At 45.1% G+C, this 12,702-nt stretch overlaps 1 protein-coding gene across 5 annotated transcripts; it reads left to right on the forward strand.

Annotated features, from left to right (window-relative positions):
• Positions 1 to 1,898: 1,898 nt before the first annotated feature.
• Positions 1,899 to 12,544, forward strand: zdhhc5a (zDHHC palmitoyltransferase 5a). 5 transcript variants are annotated; one of them, XM_029850121.1, is made up of 13 exons: positions 1,899 to 2,309; positions 3,338 to 4,705; positions 5,618 to 5,739; positions 6,320 to 6,477; positions 6,604 to 6,776; positions 6,954 to 7,056; positions 7,450 to 7,541; positions 8,296 to 8,407; positions 8,611 to 8,719; positions 8,795 to 8,904; positions 9,446 to 10,488; positions 10,617 to 10,623; positions 11,412 to 11,550. In XM_029850121.1, the coding sequence occupies exons 2-13, from the start codon at positions 4,542 to 4,544 to the stop codon at positions 11,415 to 11,417; spliced, it is 2,199 nt and encodes a 732-aa protein (XP_029705981.1). In that variant the 5' UTR covers positions 1,899 to 2,309; positions 3,338 to 4,541; the 3' UTR covers positions 11,418 to 11,550.
• The last annotated feature ends 158 nt before the right edge of the window (positions 12,545 to 12,702 follow it).

Genomic DNA, 12,702 nt, shown 5'->3' on the forward strand with positions numbered 1-12,702 from the left:
CTACATGTATGCGTTTTTGCTCCTTTATAGAAAAATATCCTCTAAATAAAATTCCGAACTAAAGTTCACATGTTCACGTGAACAACATACTTATGTACAGATACATTAAAAAATAACTAATTATATAAATAAATGGAAATTCAGCCATAGTCTATGACCTGACGTTTCGTACAGCCCAGTTTATAGTGACTCGTTCTGTCTGCCATGTGCATGTTCTGCCAACAGGTGGCGCTTTGACGCTCTCTATACCAGACATAACTGTGAAGGATCATGTAGTTTCCTATAAACACCAGGACACCTATTCTGCTGCTGTCCCAGCTAGTTTAATATTGACATCAGACACTCCCAGACATATGTTTTCACAACATATCTTCATAATAATTCATTTTAACTGTTGATTTCCACTGGTTGTCATTCGTTCTATAGAAGCATTTATATTTTCTTTCCTTGCTCCTCCGTTGGGTATTAATCTACCATTTGTGCAATGCGGCTGTTGTGTGTGACCTGCCCTTTTACTGGTGACACCACAGACTGGAGGATGAAGGTGCGAAGAAGAGAATGCATACAGACAAACACATGAGAGGACTAAAGGCAGAGCACAACATAGGATTTATGCTGTGTTTTCAGTCAAATCCATTTTTCTCCTCTTTTCTATTCATTTCTACCATCTCTAGCAATGTTAAACTTCCTAAAATGCCTGTGTAAACATGTATTTGGTGCAGCCCATTTGCTTTACTATGGGTAGTGCGTTCAGGGATGTTCACATACCTTCCAAAAGCACGTCCAAAGTACGGAGACGACCGGTTTCCTACAAAATGACCTTCAGCGGGCCACTTGTGTATACTTTATTTTAAAATGACTCCACCAGTTTGGTGTGAGGGCTTTACATCTATAAATGGCCAAATCTGGGACTGGGGCATACAGGAGAAGTACAGGGGCCCATGGGTCGCATATCTTCATTTCTATGCATACTAAATCAATAATAGTTCAAATATATTCAGCGGCTATACTGGCTGATCACAAGGGGTGACTCTTAAAACGTTTGGTGCTTGCTTGGTGCAACGCCTCTGAGAACATTTGGGATTCGGGAAGAAAAGTTACTGTATTCAGGACATTATTTACAATGTGCTTTTGTTTGCTAAGCCAAGCTGGTGACCCAGGCATCACAAGCTTCAGTGCTGGGAGCGACAGCAACAACTGCATGCCCTTTTTTAAACTGGTATTTCAGCTCTTTCTTTTTAGTCATGGTTTCAGTGCAAATCACGTTAAATTTTGCTGTTGTATTCTGCAACTCATAGTAGTTTTCCCTGGACGGTGGCTGGTCTCAGGCTGGTAGGGAGGAGAGGGGACCATGGGCATACTGAATGGACTGTTAATCTAGAATCTGGTCCTGAAGGGCCTTGATGTTCTTCATGAGAAACTGGAAGAGGTAATGATGGAAAAGATGGTCTGGGCTTGCCTACTAAAGCTGCTACAAAAGAGACTCGGAGGAATTGAATGGTGCTACAAGAGCATTAGTTTAATCTACTGACAAGTGGTTGGTTTCCACACTTTAACCAACGGGCAAACTAATTTTATTTCAAAGAGCTGAAGAGAAATTTAACCTGTTTTCCACAAATAACGAAAAAATGCTCATCTTTGTTCTTAGATTACATGGACAACAGGGGTCATGTTGGTTGTGTAAACTGTAAAATGATATATGCATGATAATGCTATAAATATAGATCATGGCAGATAATTTGCTGCGCTCTAGTATTTTACGTTGGTTTCGTTGCGTGCTGATAGGAGGCGGGGCTGCAACTGAAGAGCCAATAAGCTGCGCTCTCAATTTGATCGACAGCTGCTCCGTCCAATCAGAGCTAATTTCTTAGCGACAATTCTACTGTTCGAGCCTGACATCAGAGTTTTGTATATATGGTACTGACAAATATGTCGGCCTTTCGGAATCTTTAAGTCCTCAGTTTTCGGGATATGCAAACAGGCTAATAATTGTTTTGGGCGTTATGCTACCTTGATTTTGGTGTATTTTATTTGATTACGTGCAGCCTACAGACTGATGCTTCGGATTTTAATAAGGAGTTTGAAACACTTGGGTCTCACCCACAGCTAACGACTCGGCTACCAGTCTCAGGTTGATTGTAAATTAGCCTCACGGGGGGGCCGCTAACATTAGATTTACCCTTCCACCTCACTAGTGTTGGGCTGGTCGTAAAATCCTGCGAATGTTTTGTACGAATTGGAGGAAGCAACACGAACAGGACCCCCCATTCAACCCTTTCTCTTGCAAACCACTGTGTAAACACTTGCAGGTAAGGCTAATTTTAGCACGCTGCTAGCCGGGTTTGATTAATAGAACCAGCCTAAAAAGCGATTTTAATCCAATACCTCGCATGCATTCTCGTTGTTAAATCGCTTGTGGTGACGCTTACTGTTCTATATTGTGCATTCTGCTTGATAATTTTATTATTGCACTGCTTTGACACAGCCAGGTCTCCACCCCGCTGTAAAATCATCTTAATCGGTTCGCAGTCATTCGAAGATGGATCGATGGGTCATGAATTAACAGTGTATAGGGTTCTCCTCGGCTGTTTGCAGCTTCTTCTTCTTGCGACCGTAGCTTCAGTGTGTCTCCACCCCGACTTTACTGTTAGCCACGGGCTGAAATGTGCACGGAGCCGCGCACATCGTCATGGCTCACAAGCTACAACACTGGTTTATTAAACACACATCTGTCTACAGCCTGGTTGCTGCCGCGATTATCTACAACTAGTAGCCACGAAAGCTTTTCACTGCCTCCAGTCATGCATTCAGCCGGATTTGTGCACGTACGGCGGTGGATGCTGACTGGAGGAAGCCATACACACCCAGAGCGCGCGCGCGTGTGTGTGCGTGTGTGGGAAATGCAGGACGTTAAGGAACTGGATTCTCTCATTTGCAGCATTATGAGAGATGTACATCGTTTCGGCGTCACTGGCGTTGCTCACATTACCGGTAAAGTTTTCTGATTGATGGATAATTGGCGTTTCAAAATGTAGGTCCTGCTTTCATAAAAATGATTTGAACTAGAATAAACCACCAAAATGAGATGACCCAGCAAAACATCATTATTGGAGTGAAACCAAACAGACACATACAAATATAAATATGGATATTACTCTTATTCTTATCAGCCCTGGAGCAGCTGCTGCTTCTCTTCGCCATGTTGCATTTTAACTGGCAGCCATATGCAAAATATTAATATATAATGAAATATGTACTTTCTTTATAAAAGCAAGTGAATTAACGGCAATGGACAATCTCATTAAACAAGCTCCTTTCTTCTGTCATTACTGTGTAGGTGCAACGTCGTCCGTCGTACTCCCGAGTTTTAGGCTTGTATGACTGAAGACAACATCTTGAAGCTGGACAGCAAAAGAAAATCACCTCCACCCTTTGGTGGCCATCTCAGGATGTGATCTTTCAGAGACTCTGTCCCTAGTAGGATCTGGAAGCATTGATGCTCACTGTCCTGGAAGCCTGCGTAAAGAGGTCGATGAGGAAAAAGATGAGGAACTGGAAGGAGTTCTGCTTCTCCTCCACCACAGTGGACGACTACTGTTTTCAGCTGATTTGATCTGCGACGTTATATTTAATATGCACTTGGTTTTCAGTGCTCAAGCACTCGTTAGCTCTTCCTCAGAGCTCTTATCTGTCAGTTTTTACAAGCGCAGTGCACAGGTGAGGTGGTGTAACGACAACACCGACGAGGTTTAGAGATGCTCCATCACAGGACAGACACGCTCATGTCCCAGTTCGCTGATAACCGGCTCCGTCCCACGCAGGCCCTGGACTGAAATGCAAACCTGTGCTTCCTAAAACAGAATAAGGAAGGCGGTTGTGAGAAAGCCCTACAGGTTAAGGTCCGACGGCGTCACCTACTGGTGCAAGAACGCCGCCTGAGCAAGTCTAGGTGCCTGGCGCCAAGCAGAAACAGCAATATGATGACCAAATCTCTGGAGACGTTAATCTTCCAAGAATCAAGGCTGAGGGGCCTTTGATCATAAACCTACTATACTATGTAACCTTGTATTACTGCTGCCGTATTTGTACTGTACTTTTTTCCAAATCTGTCATAAATTGCTCCGACTACTAATCTCCAGGTCCAAACAGGAATCGCATCAGTGCAGTCCATCGTTCAGTATGGATCGAAGTACTGTGTGGGACTTTTAGTTTGTCAGTCATTAGCCCCTCCCTGTTTATGGTCTGCCTTCAAAGCTCTGACTTGAAAACAAGAGCTTTTACATCAGCCCAGCGTTTAATCTTTAAATCTCTCGTCGCACAGACACATGCCCGGACCGAAGACCAGTCCATAACAAACCTTTGCTCCCCCTTGATGTACTGAATTTGAAGACTTATTTTGCTCTTCTTCCATGTGACGGACAAAGCCCTTTCATTAACATGCCTGACATTTTTTCTGTAACATTGCCCTCATAAACCTGTCGTAAACGCTGAGAAGTTGTGAATGACACGCCGCAGCATCCGCTGATACGACGCAGGAAGTGATGCCAGGTGGCAGCAGTCAAAGTGGAGGGCGGGTTCCATCCTCATCTCCACTCCCCCACGCCGTCGTTCCTCACAGCAGACCCCTGCGTCCCTCTCGGTATGTCCCGGTGTCGGCGGCCACTTTCTTCCTCGTTGGCTCCACCACGCTCTTCTTCTGCTTCACGTAAGTTGTGACGTAATTGTCATCTAGACAAATCTGACCATGCTTTGGCGTCTCCTTTATCATGTGACTTTCTATAGTGCATGAATCACTTTTCAACTTGTCAGTGTGTTACCGAAATCCTCCACTACCTGGCTTAGACAACATTAAACATTTCCAATTGAGACTGAAGGCAGTTGCTGCTCCTCTCCAGGTCGCTTTAAGCTGTGATTAACTGGAACTAGTAGCCCTAAATCCCGTGTGTACCTCCAGTCATCAATTCAACCGTATTTATACGGAGGTGGGGCATTGACTGGAAGACGCGCGCGCATGTGTCTGTGTGTGTGTGTGTGTGTGTGTGTGTGTGTGTGTGTGTGTGTGTAAATACAGTGGCCTCCATAGAGGTATTTATTTTGAAAGGTATTTGGATTCCATCCTCTGAAACATTAACCTAGTTTATTGTTTGGAACTGTTTTTATGTACGTTATTGGCAATATTATGGTGTGTTGTTTTAGGGTGTTATACACTATGTCAAAACCTCATTTGGGACTGTGTGCCGGTGTGTTCCAGGACTGTTTTTTTTGTTTGAAATGTAAGAAATTCACACATGCAGAAATACCCTAATCTGTGTGTGGGCCATTGTGGTGGGTTGGCAGAGCTTTAGATTAGTTAGGAGAAAATAGGTCAACATCTGTCACCCCACAAAAGCCCATCATTAGTGCCTCACCGTCTTTTAGCATTTATATCCCAACGTGCGTTCCTATGCCTTATCTTAACCAGAGGATGTAAAGGAAGAAAGTGTAGGGCCCGTGAACATGACCAGAAACTTGATGTTCCGTTTTGTTCCTGATGCTTCTGATCACCGGTCCCTCCGAAAATAAGTTGCTTGCCTTTTCCTTTTTTATCATAAATGGACATTGTCTGCTCTATCTTCAGCTGCCCGTGGCTTTCTGAGCACTTCTCAGTGGCTGTACCCATCTACAATGGAGTCATCTTCCTGTTTGTTCTGGCTAACTTCTGTATGGCCACCTTTATGGACCCGGGCATCTTTCCAAGAGGTCTGTATAAATGGTCAACTATAGTGTATAGGCTTAAATCTAGTTTTATCGGTTAAAGTTCAAGAAACATGACTTTAAATTACAGTTCCACGCTTGATTTTTGAATGGATTTCTGGCTTATTCACCTCGGACATTGCATCTGTACAAACACAATTGCATTTGAAGGTGTGTGTGTCTGTGTCTGTGTCTGTGTGTCTGTGTTAACACAAAAGATTCTGGTACCTCAAATTCAAAGTTGTCTTTGAATATGGCTCAAAAAAAGACCTGATCAAAGGAAGCTCCCTAAATTGAAGAAGTAAATTACCAGACTTCCTGCCTGTGATAGCTTTGGAACAACTCTTCAAAATGTCTGCGTTGCTTCGCTAGAGATTAAAAAACACCATCAAAGCTTTCTTGATTCATTTACAAGTTAATTCTACGTACTCCAAGCCCAAATAAGTAGAGGTGAGGAAAGAAGTGTGAGGTGTAGCTTTACACCCTGAATTAAAACACCATCCACGAGAAGGGCTTGCTGGAGGAACGGAGGTAATCTGAACATAGGGGGAGGAGACGTCATTGTGGTGCGTTCCTGTCTGCACAGCTGAAGAGGACGAGGATAAGGAGGATGATTTCCGCGCACCCCTCTACAAGACGGTGGAGATCAGAGGGATCCAGGTTAGAATGAAGTGGTGTTCCACCTGCCGTTTCTACAGGCCCCCTCGATGTTCCCACTGCTCAGTCTGTGACAACTGTGTTGAGGTGCGCGCACACACACACACATATGACTCAATATATCATATTGCTCTTCACTGATGGAAAATTTAAGTTACTCTTCCAATGAGTAATGTCTGCATGATTTTTTTTTCTTATTAAATTACTCTGTAGGACTTTGATCACCACTGTCCATGGGTGAACAACTGTATCGGCAGGAGGAACTACCGATACTTCTTCCTCTTCCTTCTGTCACTGACGGCGCACATCATGGCGGTGTTTGGCTTTGGCTTGCTCTTTATACTCTGTCATCGCCACAACTTCGACTACCTGCACTCCATTGTCACGTATCCTTTATCATGTTCCTGTCCCCGGTCTTTAAATGCAATTTCTCCTCAAATTGTTAAAGGCAGTTTAGTTTGGTTGCACTTGTCAATGGAAAAGTATTGAATTTATTAGTGGTTTTGGAGCAAAAACCTTTTTAACAAATCCTTTAAAATTCCCCTTAACTGTTGCGCTGCCAGGTTGGCTGTAATGTGTGTTGCAGGCCTGTTCTTCATTCCTGTTGCTGGTCTCACTGGTTTTCACATAGTACTTGTGGCCAGAGGCAGAACCACCAATGAACAGGTAGGGACGCTTTGCATCGTGTTGAAGTTTAGATGCAAATCTGTGGTTGGGTTGAGCTGTTGTTGTTAATTATCAATTTAATCCATTTATCTGGATTACTGTAAATATACATCCTCTTTGTATATTCCGAATTCTATTCTATTCGATTTTATCTTATTTTTCTCTGCGCGCTTTGCTGGTTGTTGCACTGTAAATTTCCCCGTGTGGGACAATAAAGGACCTGAATCTGAATTTGAATCTGTTGCTATAAAGTGCTTTCCATGTGACTGCGACAACACTCGCTTTGCACAAATTCAAATGAAGGTGGGGAGAGACCTATTGTCAGTTTAGTTATAGTAAAGCCTTGTTATGTGTGCTACTTTGCAACTGAAAAGACTTTGGCCTTTTCACCAGGTAACAGGAAAATTCCGAGGAGGAGTTAATCCGTTCACCAATGGCTGTTGGAAGAATGTTTCTCACGTCCTGTGTAGATCCCAAGCACCCAGGTACACTCTAAACTTGTCTTTATAAATTAGCTTCTAAGGGAACAAATTTGCATTTCAGACCTTTCAATATACATGCTATGGCTGGTGTGTTATTTTCTAGGTTTGTTTATTTGCTAGGCTGCAGCACTCCCACCCATGACCCTACTAGGGATGGGTGGATTTGTGACTCGAATCAAAGCTCTCACAGAGTCAAGACCTCCACCAAGCGGCTCATTTTGACACATATTGTGACACATATTGTGACATACACCTAAAATTAATGCTCCACTTAACTGGAATATCTTCAATGAGTTGTACAGTATATTACTCATGTTATATCGAAGGGTTAGCCTCTGTGATTATAGACCATGATTCCGATGAAAGAAAACAGTCTTGGAGAGAGATTTGAGTTGTCTTCCTTTTTAATGGAGGTTGCAGCTCAATTCCCCAGAGGGAGAGGACAAACGGTGGCCGTCACATGACCTCCTTGTTAATGATAAAATATGTCACCTTTTTGGTGAATACCTCCTCCTAAAGTCGTCTTTTCCATCAGTGGATGCATTGCTGTCTTCAGAATTCCCTGCTCCTGTCCAGCAATAAAAAAGTTCAGTCCGTTACAGACAGAGACAGTGAAGGCCATTTTAACATTCAGAGCAGGAAAGTAAAAAAAGGAACATTTTCTTGAATGTTCTCCCGTCTGGTCTCCCGAGCATCACTTTCACCGATTACTCACGCATTCTTGGTGACGGACTAATTCCCTATGTGCTTGTTGCAGGTATCTGGGCAGGAGGAAGGGTAGCCAGAGCGTTTGTGTGCAGCCACCATTTCTGCGTCCACAGCTCACTGAAGCTCAGCTGGCTGCAAAGATCCTGGACAACGGCATACAGGTGGTCCCACACCGGGTATATTCAGATAGACTTTGAATAAAACAATTACTGCCTTTTGACCCGCATCACGTACAGCTTACCAGCTAAATAATACTGTGCAGATCAGATTTAATTTTGTCTGCATCACCTTTATGCTTTTACTGGGTGGCAAAAGGTCTTTTATGTATTCGGTGTAACTAAATAGTTCCCTATCTTTTCTCCAGTCCAAGTCCAGTCTGGAGATGATGGAAAGCCAGTCATGTGACGCTGAGCCGCCGCCTCCTCCGAAACCAGAGCTCCGCTACCCTGGGATCACCAGAGGAAACGCTGAGGGTAAACCATTCGCACTTCCTGTTAGAACTTTCCCTTCAGAGCAGCTTCTTAAATTCTTTCTCCCCCCTCCTGCAGAGTGCAGTCTGTTGAAAAAAGCCCCTCCGACTCCAACTATGTACAAATACAGACCCAGCTACAGCCCAGGAGAGAACCACACAGTTCTCACTCATGCTTATGCCAACCAGGTAACGCACACGAGCACGCTGCAGAGATAATGGCATTCGACAAATCCGGCCTGCTCTTAAATGATTTTTCTTTTGATTTCTTGATTTGGTTTCTCAGTGGCTTTCTGTTGATCAGTATCAGTGAGTAAGTGATTGTTCTGAAAGTGTTTTTGTCCTCTTTCACCTTCTGACTTCTTTCCTGTTGCTGCTCTGTTTAAACCCACATATGGGTGCGATTCAAGTACCACAATGTAGACCGCAACAGTTGTAGAGCCTTTGGAAGTCCCCTTCCTCCTCCCTTCCTCCCCAAGGCCCCTGCACTGCTTTTGTCCTTTTCAACACCAGTTGATGTTTGTTTCTTACCGATTAGGATCAGTTGTCCTAAAATGTATAAAGTTACTTTCAGTTGTCTTTTCAAGCGTGGGTATTTTCCTCATTTAGACTCTGTCCTTACTGTAATAACACTGGTGGTCTTTGATTCACCTGTACTTTGCTGTCTGTTGTTCTTTTTCGTCCATCTCCCCCCCTCTTCTCTTTGCTTCCTCCCCTTCTGCTCCTTCAGTTGAGTCGAGAAGAGAGTGTTGGAAGCGCCAGAGATTCCACCTCCTCCACGTCCTCCCTCCTCCAGGCCAGTCAGCAGCCTGGCTTTCGCTCCCAGCCTAGTCTCGACCGTAAGGACGCTTCATCAGGGGGAGGTGATAGGAGGGAAGGAGGCCGAGAGGGAGTAGGAGGCATCTCCGGATACTCCCTTGGAGGGCATTCGTACCCCTCCTTTTCAGACCCCACCGTCCTGTCCGAAGTGGCGTCGCGATCTTCTAGCTCCACGCACACGTCAACAGGCACTGGCAACCTCTCTGAGACGACCACGGCCTCAGTTAGTTTCAAGAGCTTTGCCAATCAGACGCCCCCCCCACACCACCCGTCCCGCAACGGCAGCCTTTCCTACGACAGTCTGCTGGCAGGCGATGAGGAGTTTCGCAAAGGCCCGGAGGTTTCCCCGGGCAGAGCCTGCACAGCTGCAGCCACCGGCTACAGCTCACCGTTCATGTCTTCCCAGAAGAGGGTTGCCGACATGTCCTCCCAGTCTCCCCACCACCACCACTCCTCCCACCACCATCACCACCACCCCTTCCTCCATCGGTCCTCCTCCACATCCTCCTCCCCACCGCCTCCCCAGGAGAGAGACCACGTGCTGGCGGAGCCCCACCATTTGCCTGCCAACAAGGCCTTGGCTCCCTCTTCCTCCTCTGCCCTGTCCCCCCCACACCACCACCATCACCACCACCACTCTCGCCATCACCACCACCACTCCCACCATCACCACCACTCCTCCAGCTCGCGCCCCCCGCGCTTTGCCGTCCCTCATTCAGTGCCCCACCCTTACCGCACTCGCTCCACCGACACCCCATTGGGCTCCGCCTCCACGACTCACCCGCCCCACTCCCCTCACCCCCCTCCCCTGGGTAAATCACTCTCTTACTCGAGTGCCGCCGCCGCCGAATTGCAATACCAACTGGTCCGGAAGGCCTCGGCATCAGCTGGAGCCAATGCAGCGGGGGTAGGAGGAGGTGGAGGGATGGGAGGAGGAGGAATACAAGCGCCAAAGTGAGTATGACTTTCAGCTTTTCTCAGGACAGTTGGTTTCCTGCTAAACTCTGAAAAATCCACCTGCCCAAACTGACAACTTGATTGGCTGCTCCTGCTCCTCCCCTGTCTCTTTCTCCTCCTGCCAGACTACTTGTGAGTTCCTCTTTTTACTTCCCTGAGTGTTCTCCCATCCGTCTTGGTCTTTTCACCGTGCTCCTGTTGTGTTCTGTGTGACGGGTGTCCATAAACATTCACGCCTTCACGCTCATGGTTCTGTTTGACGCCATCATTAACGGTCGCCGGTGACATCCTTGCTGTCATATCAAGCAGTCCATTCCAGACGTCTTTTGAAAGTGACAATTTTAATGAATGTGCTTCTATAAAATTAAATTAATCTTTATTGAGAGATACACAGAGGAACCATGTGAGAGAATCATGGTTAATGTGCCATGAGCCACAGTGAAAGGAGACTCGCCACATGTGCTTATATTAGTGAAGAAGCTTAGAATAGCTTAGAAGAAAGAATAAGTGGTTCCACAAAACTATAAAGAAGCCCGTGGATGTTCTGGTTTTCTTCAATTAGAGAGGATTATTAGGCGGTTTGTTTGTTGCTACACCATCACTGAGAGAGTCAACCTCCGCAGAACTGAGATCAGAGCACAACATGAAGACTGTCAGTCCTTTGTCCAATGCTGCTGAGTCCCTGAAAGACGGTTTTCAAACTTTGTGGGTCAGCGTGCAGAAGTAATCTGATTTAAAAACCTGGATTTTTGTGATTTTTAAAGGTTTTCAATGAGCAACCCACAGAAGAAATCATCCTGCTTCATTTTGTTGTTTTATTATTTTGTGAATCATTCATCTCTTGTCGTTAAAAAGACTAATTTGGCCGTGTTATTCACTCCCCCTCTGCCTCTCTGCCCTCGTTTTTTATCTAAAATCAGGGATGAACTGGTTCAGATGAAACCGCTAAGTCGGACCAACTGCAGCCAGCTCTTCTCCTCTTCCTCCTGCTCTGCCCCTTCCTCCCCATCTCACCTGGCTGGTGCGTCTACTCGACCGGGGGTGGCCTGTCCTGGCTCAACACTGATGCCGAGTCCTGCACACAACTGTCAAGCTGGAGGATTAAAGAAGGCGGCCGGCGTCGGTGGCACCACCTATGAGATATCTGTGTGAGCGGCTGGACCAAGCGTGAGGACTGGTGGATCAGAGATCACTCAGAGATTTAAGATCTCCCCACTGGTTGGCTCATTGACTGAGGACTCCAGATGTCCACTTGTGTGTGTGCTCCACAGGCCTGGACCTGACAGAAGTGGAGACTTTAATGGACATTTTATTTTAGTCCTTCTAACCCGGTAGTTAACACACTCTTCGCTGTTGGACCTTAACTTGGCTGCTTGAGACTCTGGACAACGATCCGACAGATCACATCAGTCCTGCTCCTGTTGGGTCAAACGTTCTTTCAGTATCGATGTTTGAGATGTTGTCATTTAAGCGTTTTCAACTTCAGTGACCACGATAGAGAAGCGGCTGATGTGAAGCCCGACTTGGAGCGACAGGCCAACGACCTCGTGGACTAATGACCCTCCAAGCGAGGCCTGGAAAGAGCGTTCACTTGGAAGAGGTCGTCGGCCATTTTGGATCATTTTCCGATCAGTTATGATTCCATGTTTGTACAAAAATGTGATTTTTCAATGTGGACTTTTGTCGTTGCTTTTTTTTGGTTTGTTTTTAAAAAAAAATGCATAGCATGCACTTCTTTTCCTATGAGTGGCCGTGTCTGTATGTCATCTGTTCCAACAAAAAGGAGACAAACTAAAGTAAGAAATTGGATATTTTTTGGTGTAAGCAACCTTCCCCACCCCTCTCAAGGAATAAGAATTTTTTTAATGTCACCTAAATTATTCTAAATTGTTTTATATGAATTTCTATGGACTCATAAGTAACTTTGACTTGTTAATGGGTTTTAATCCTGTGATTGTGTCTTTGATAAAAAAAATTAAAAAAAAGAGCCAGCTCAAAGTTTGTGGAATCTCTGGCATCATCACTCGGCTCAATAAAATACTTTGAATTCTGACAGGTTTTGTTCAAACCCTCGCAATTTTCATTTGACAAAGGATAAAACTTAAGAAAGTGGAGTCTGTTCAGCATATATTTTCTTCACAATTGTTTCATACCTTTTAATGAATACTTCAAATCTGGTCGTAACGCACATTAAGTTCTATTGTGTGTGAT

Source organism: Takifugu rubripes, chromosome 17 (assembly GCF_901000725.2).
Source record: "Takifugu rubripes chromosome 17, fTakRub1.2, whole genome shotgun sequence".
NCBI lineage: Eukaryota > Metazoa > Chordata > Actinopteri > Tetraodontiformes > Tetraodontidae > Takifugu > Takifugu rubripes.

What these genes read in the sequence shown, in the direction of transcription:
- zdhhc5a (XM_011612491.2), top strand. Translation starts at nt 4,542, where the DNA reads ATGCCAGGTGGCAGCAGTCAAAGTGGAGGGCGGGTTCCATCCTCATCT. An exon ending in TACCTGCACTCCATTGTCAC is followed by an intron (nt 6,777 to 6,953) that starts GTATCCTTTATC and finishes TTGCGCTGCCAG; the next exon opens with GTTGGCTGTAATGTGTGTTG. An exon ending in GCAGAACCACCAATGAACAG is followed by an intron (nt 7,057 to 7,449) that starts GTAGGGACGCTT and finishes CCTTTTCACCAG; the next exon opens with GTAACAGGAAAATTCCGAGG.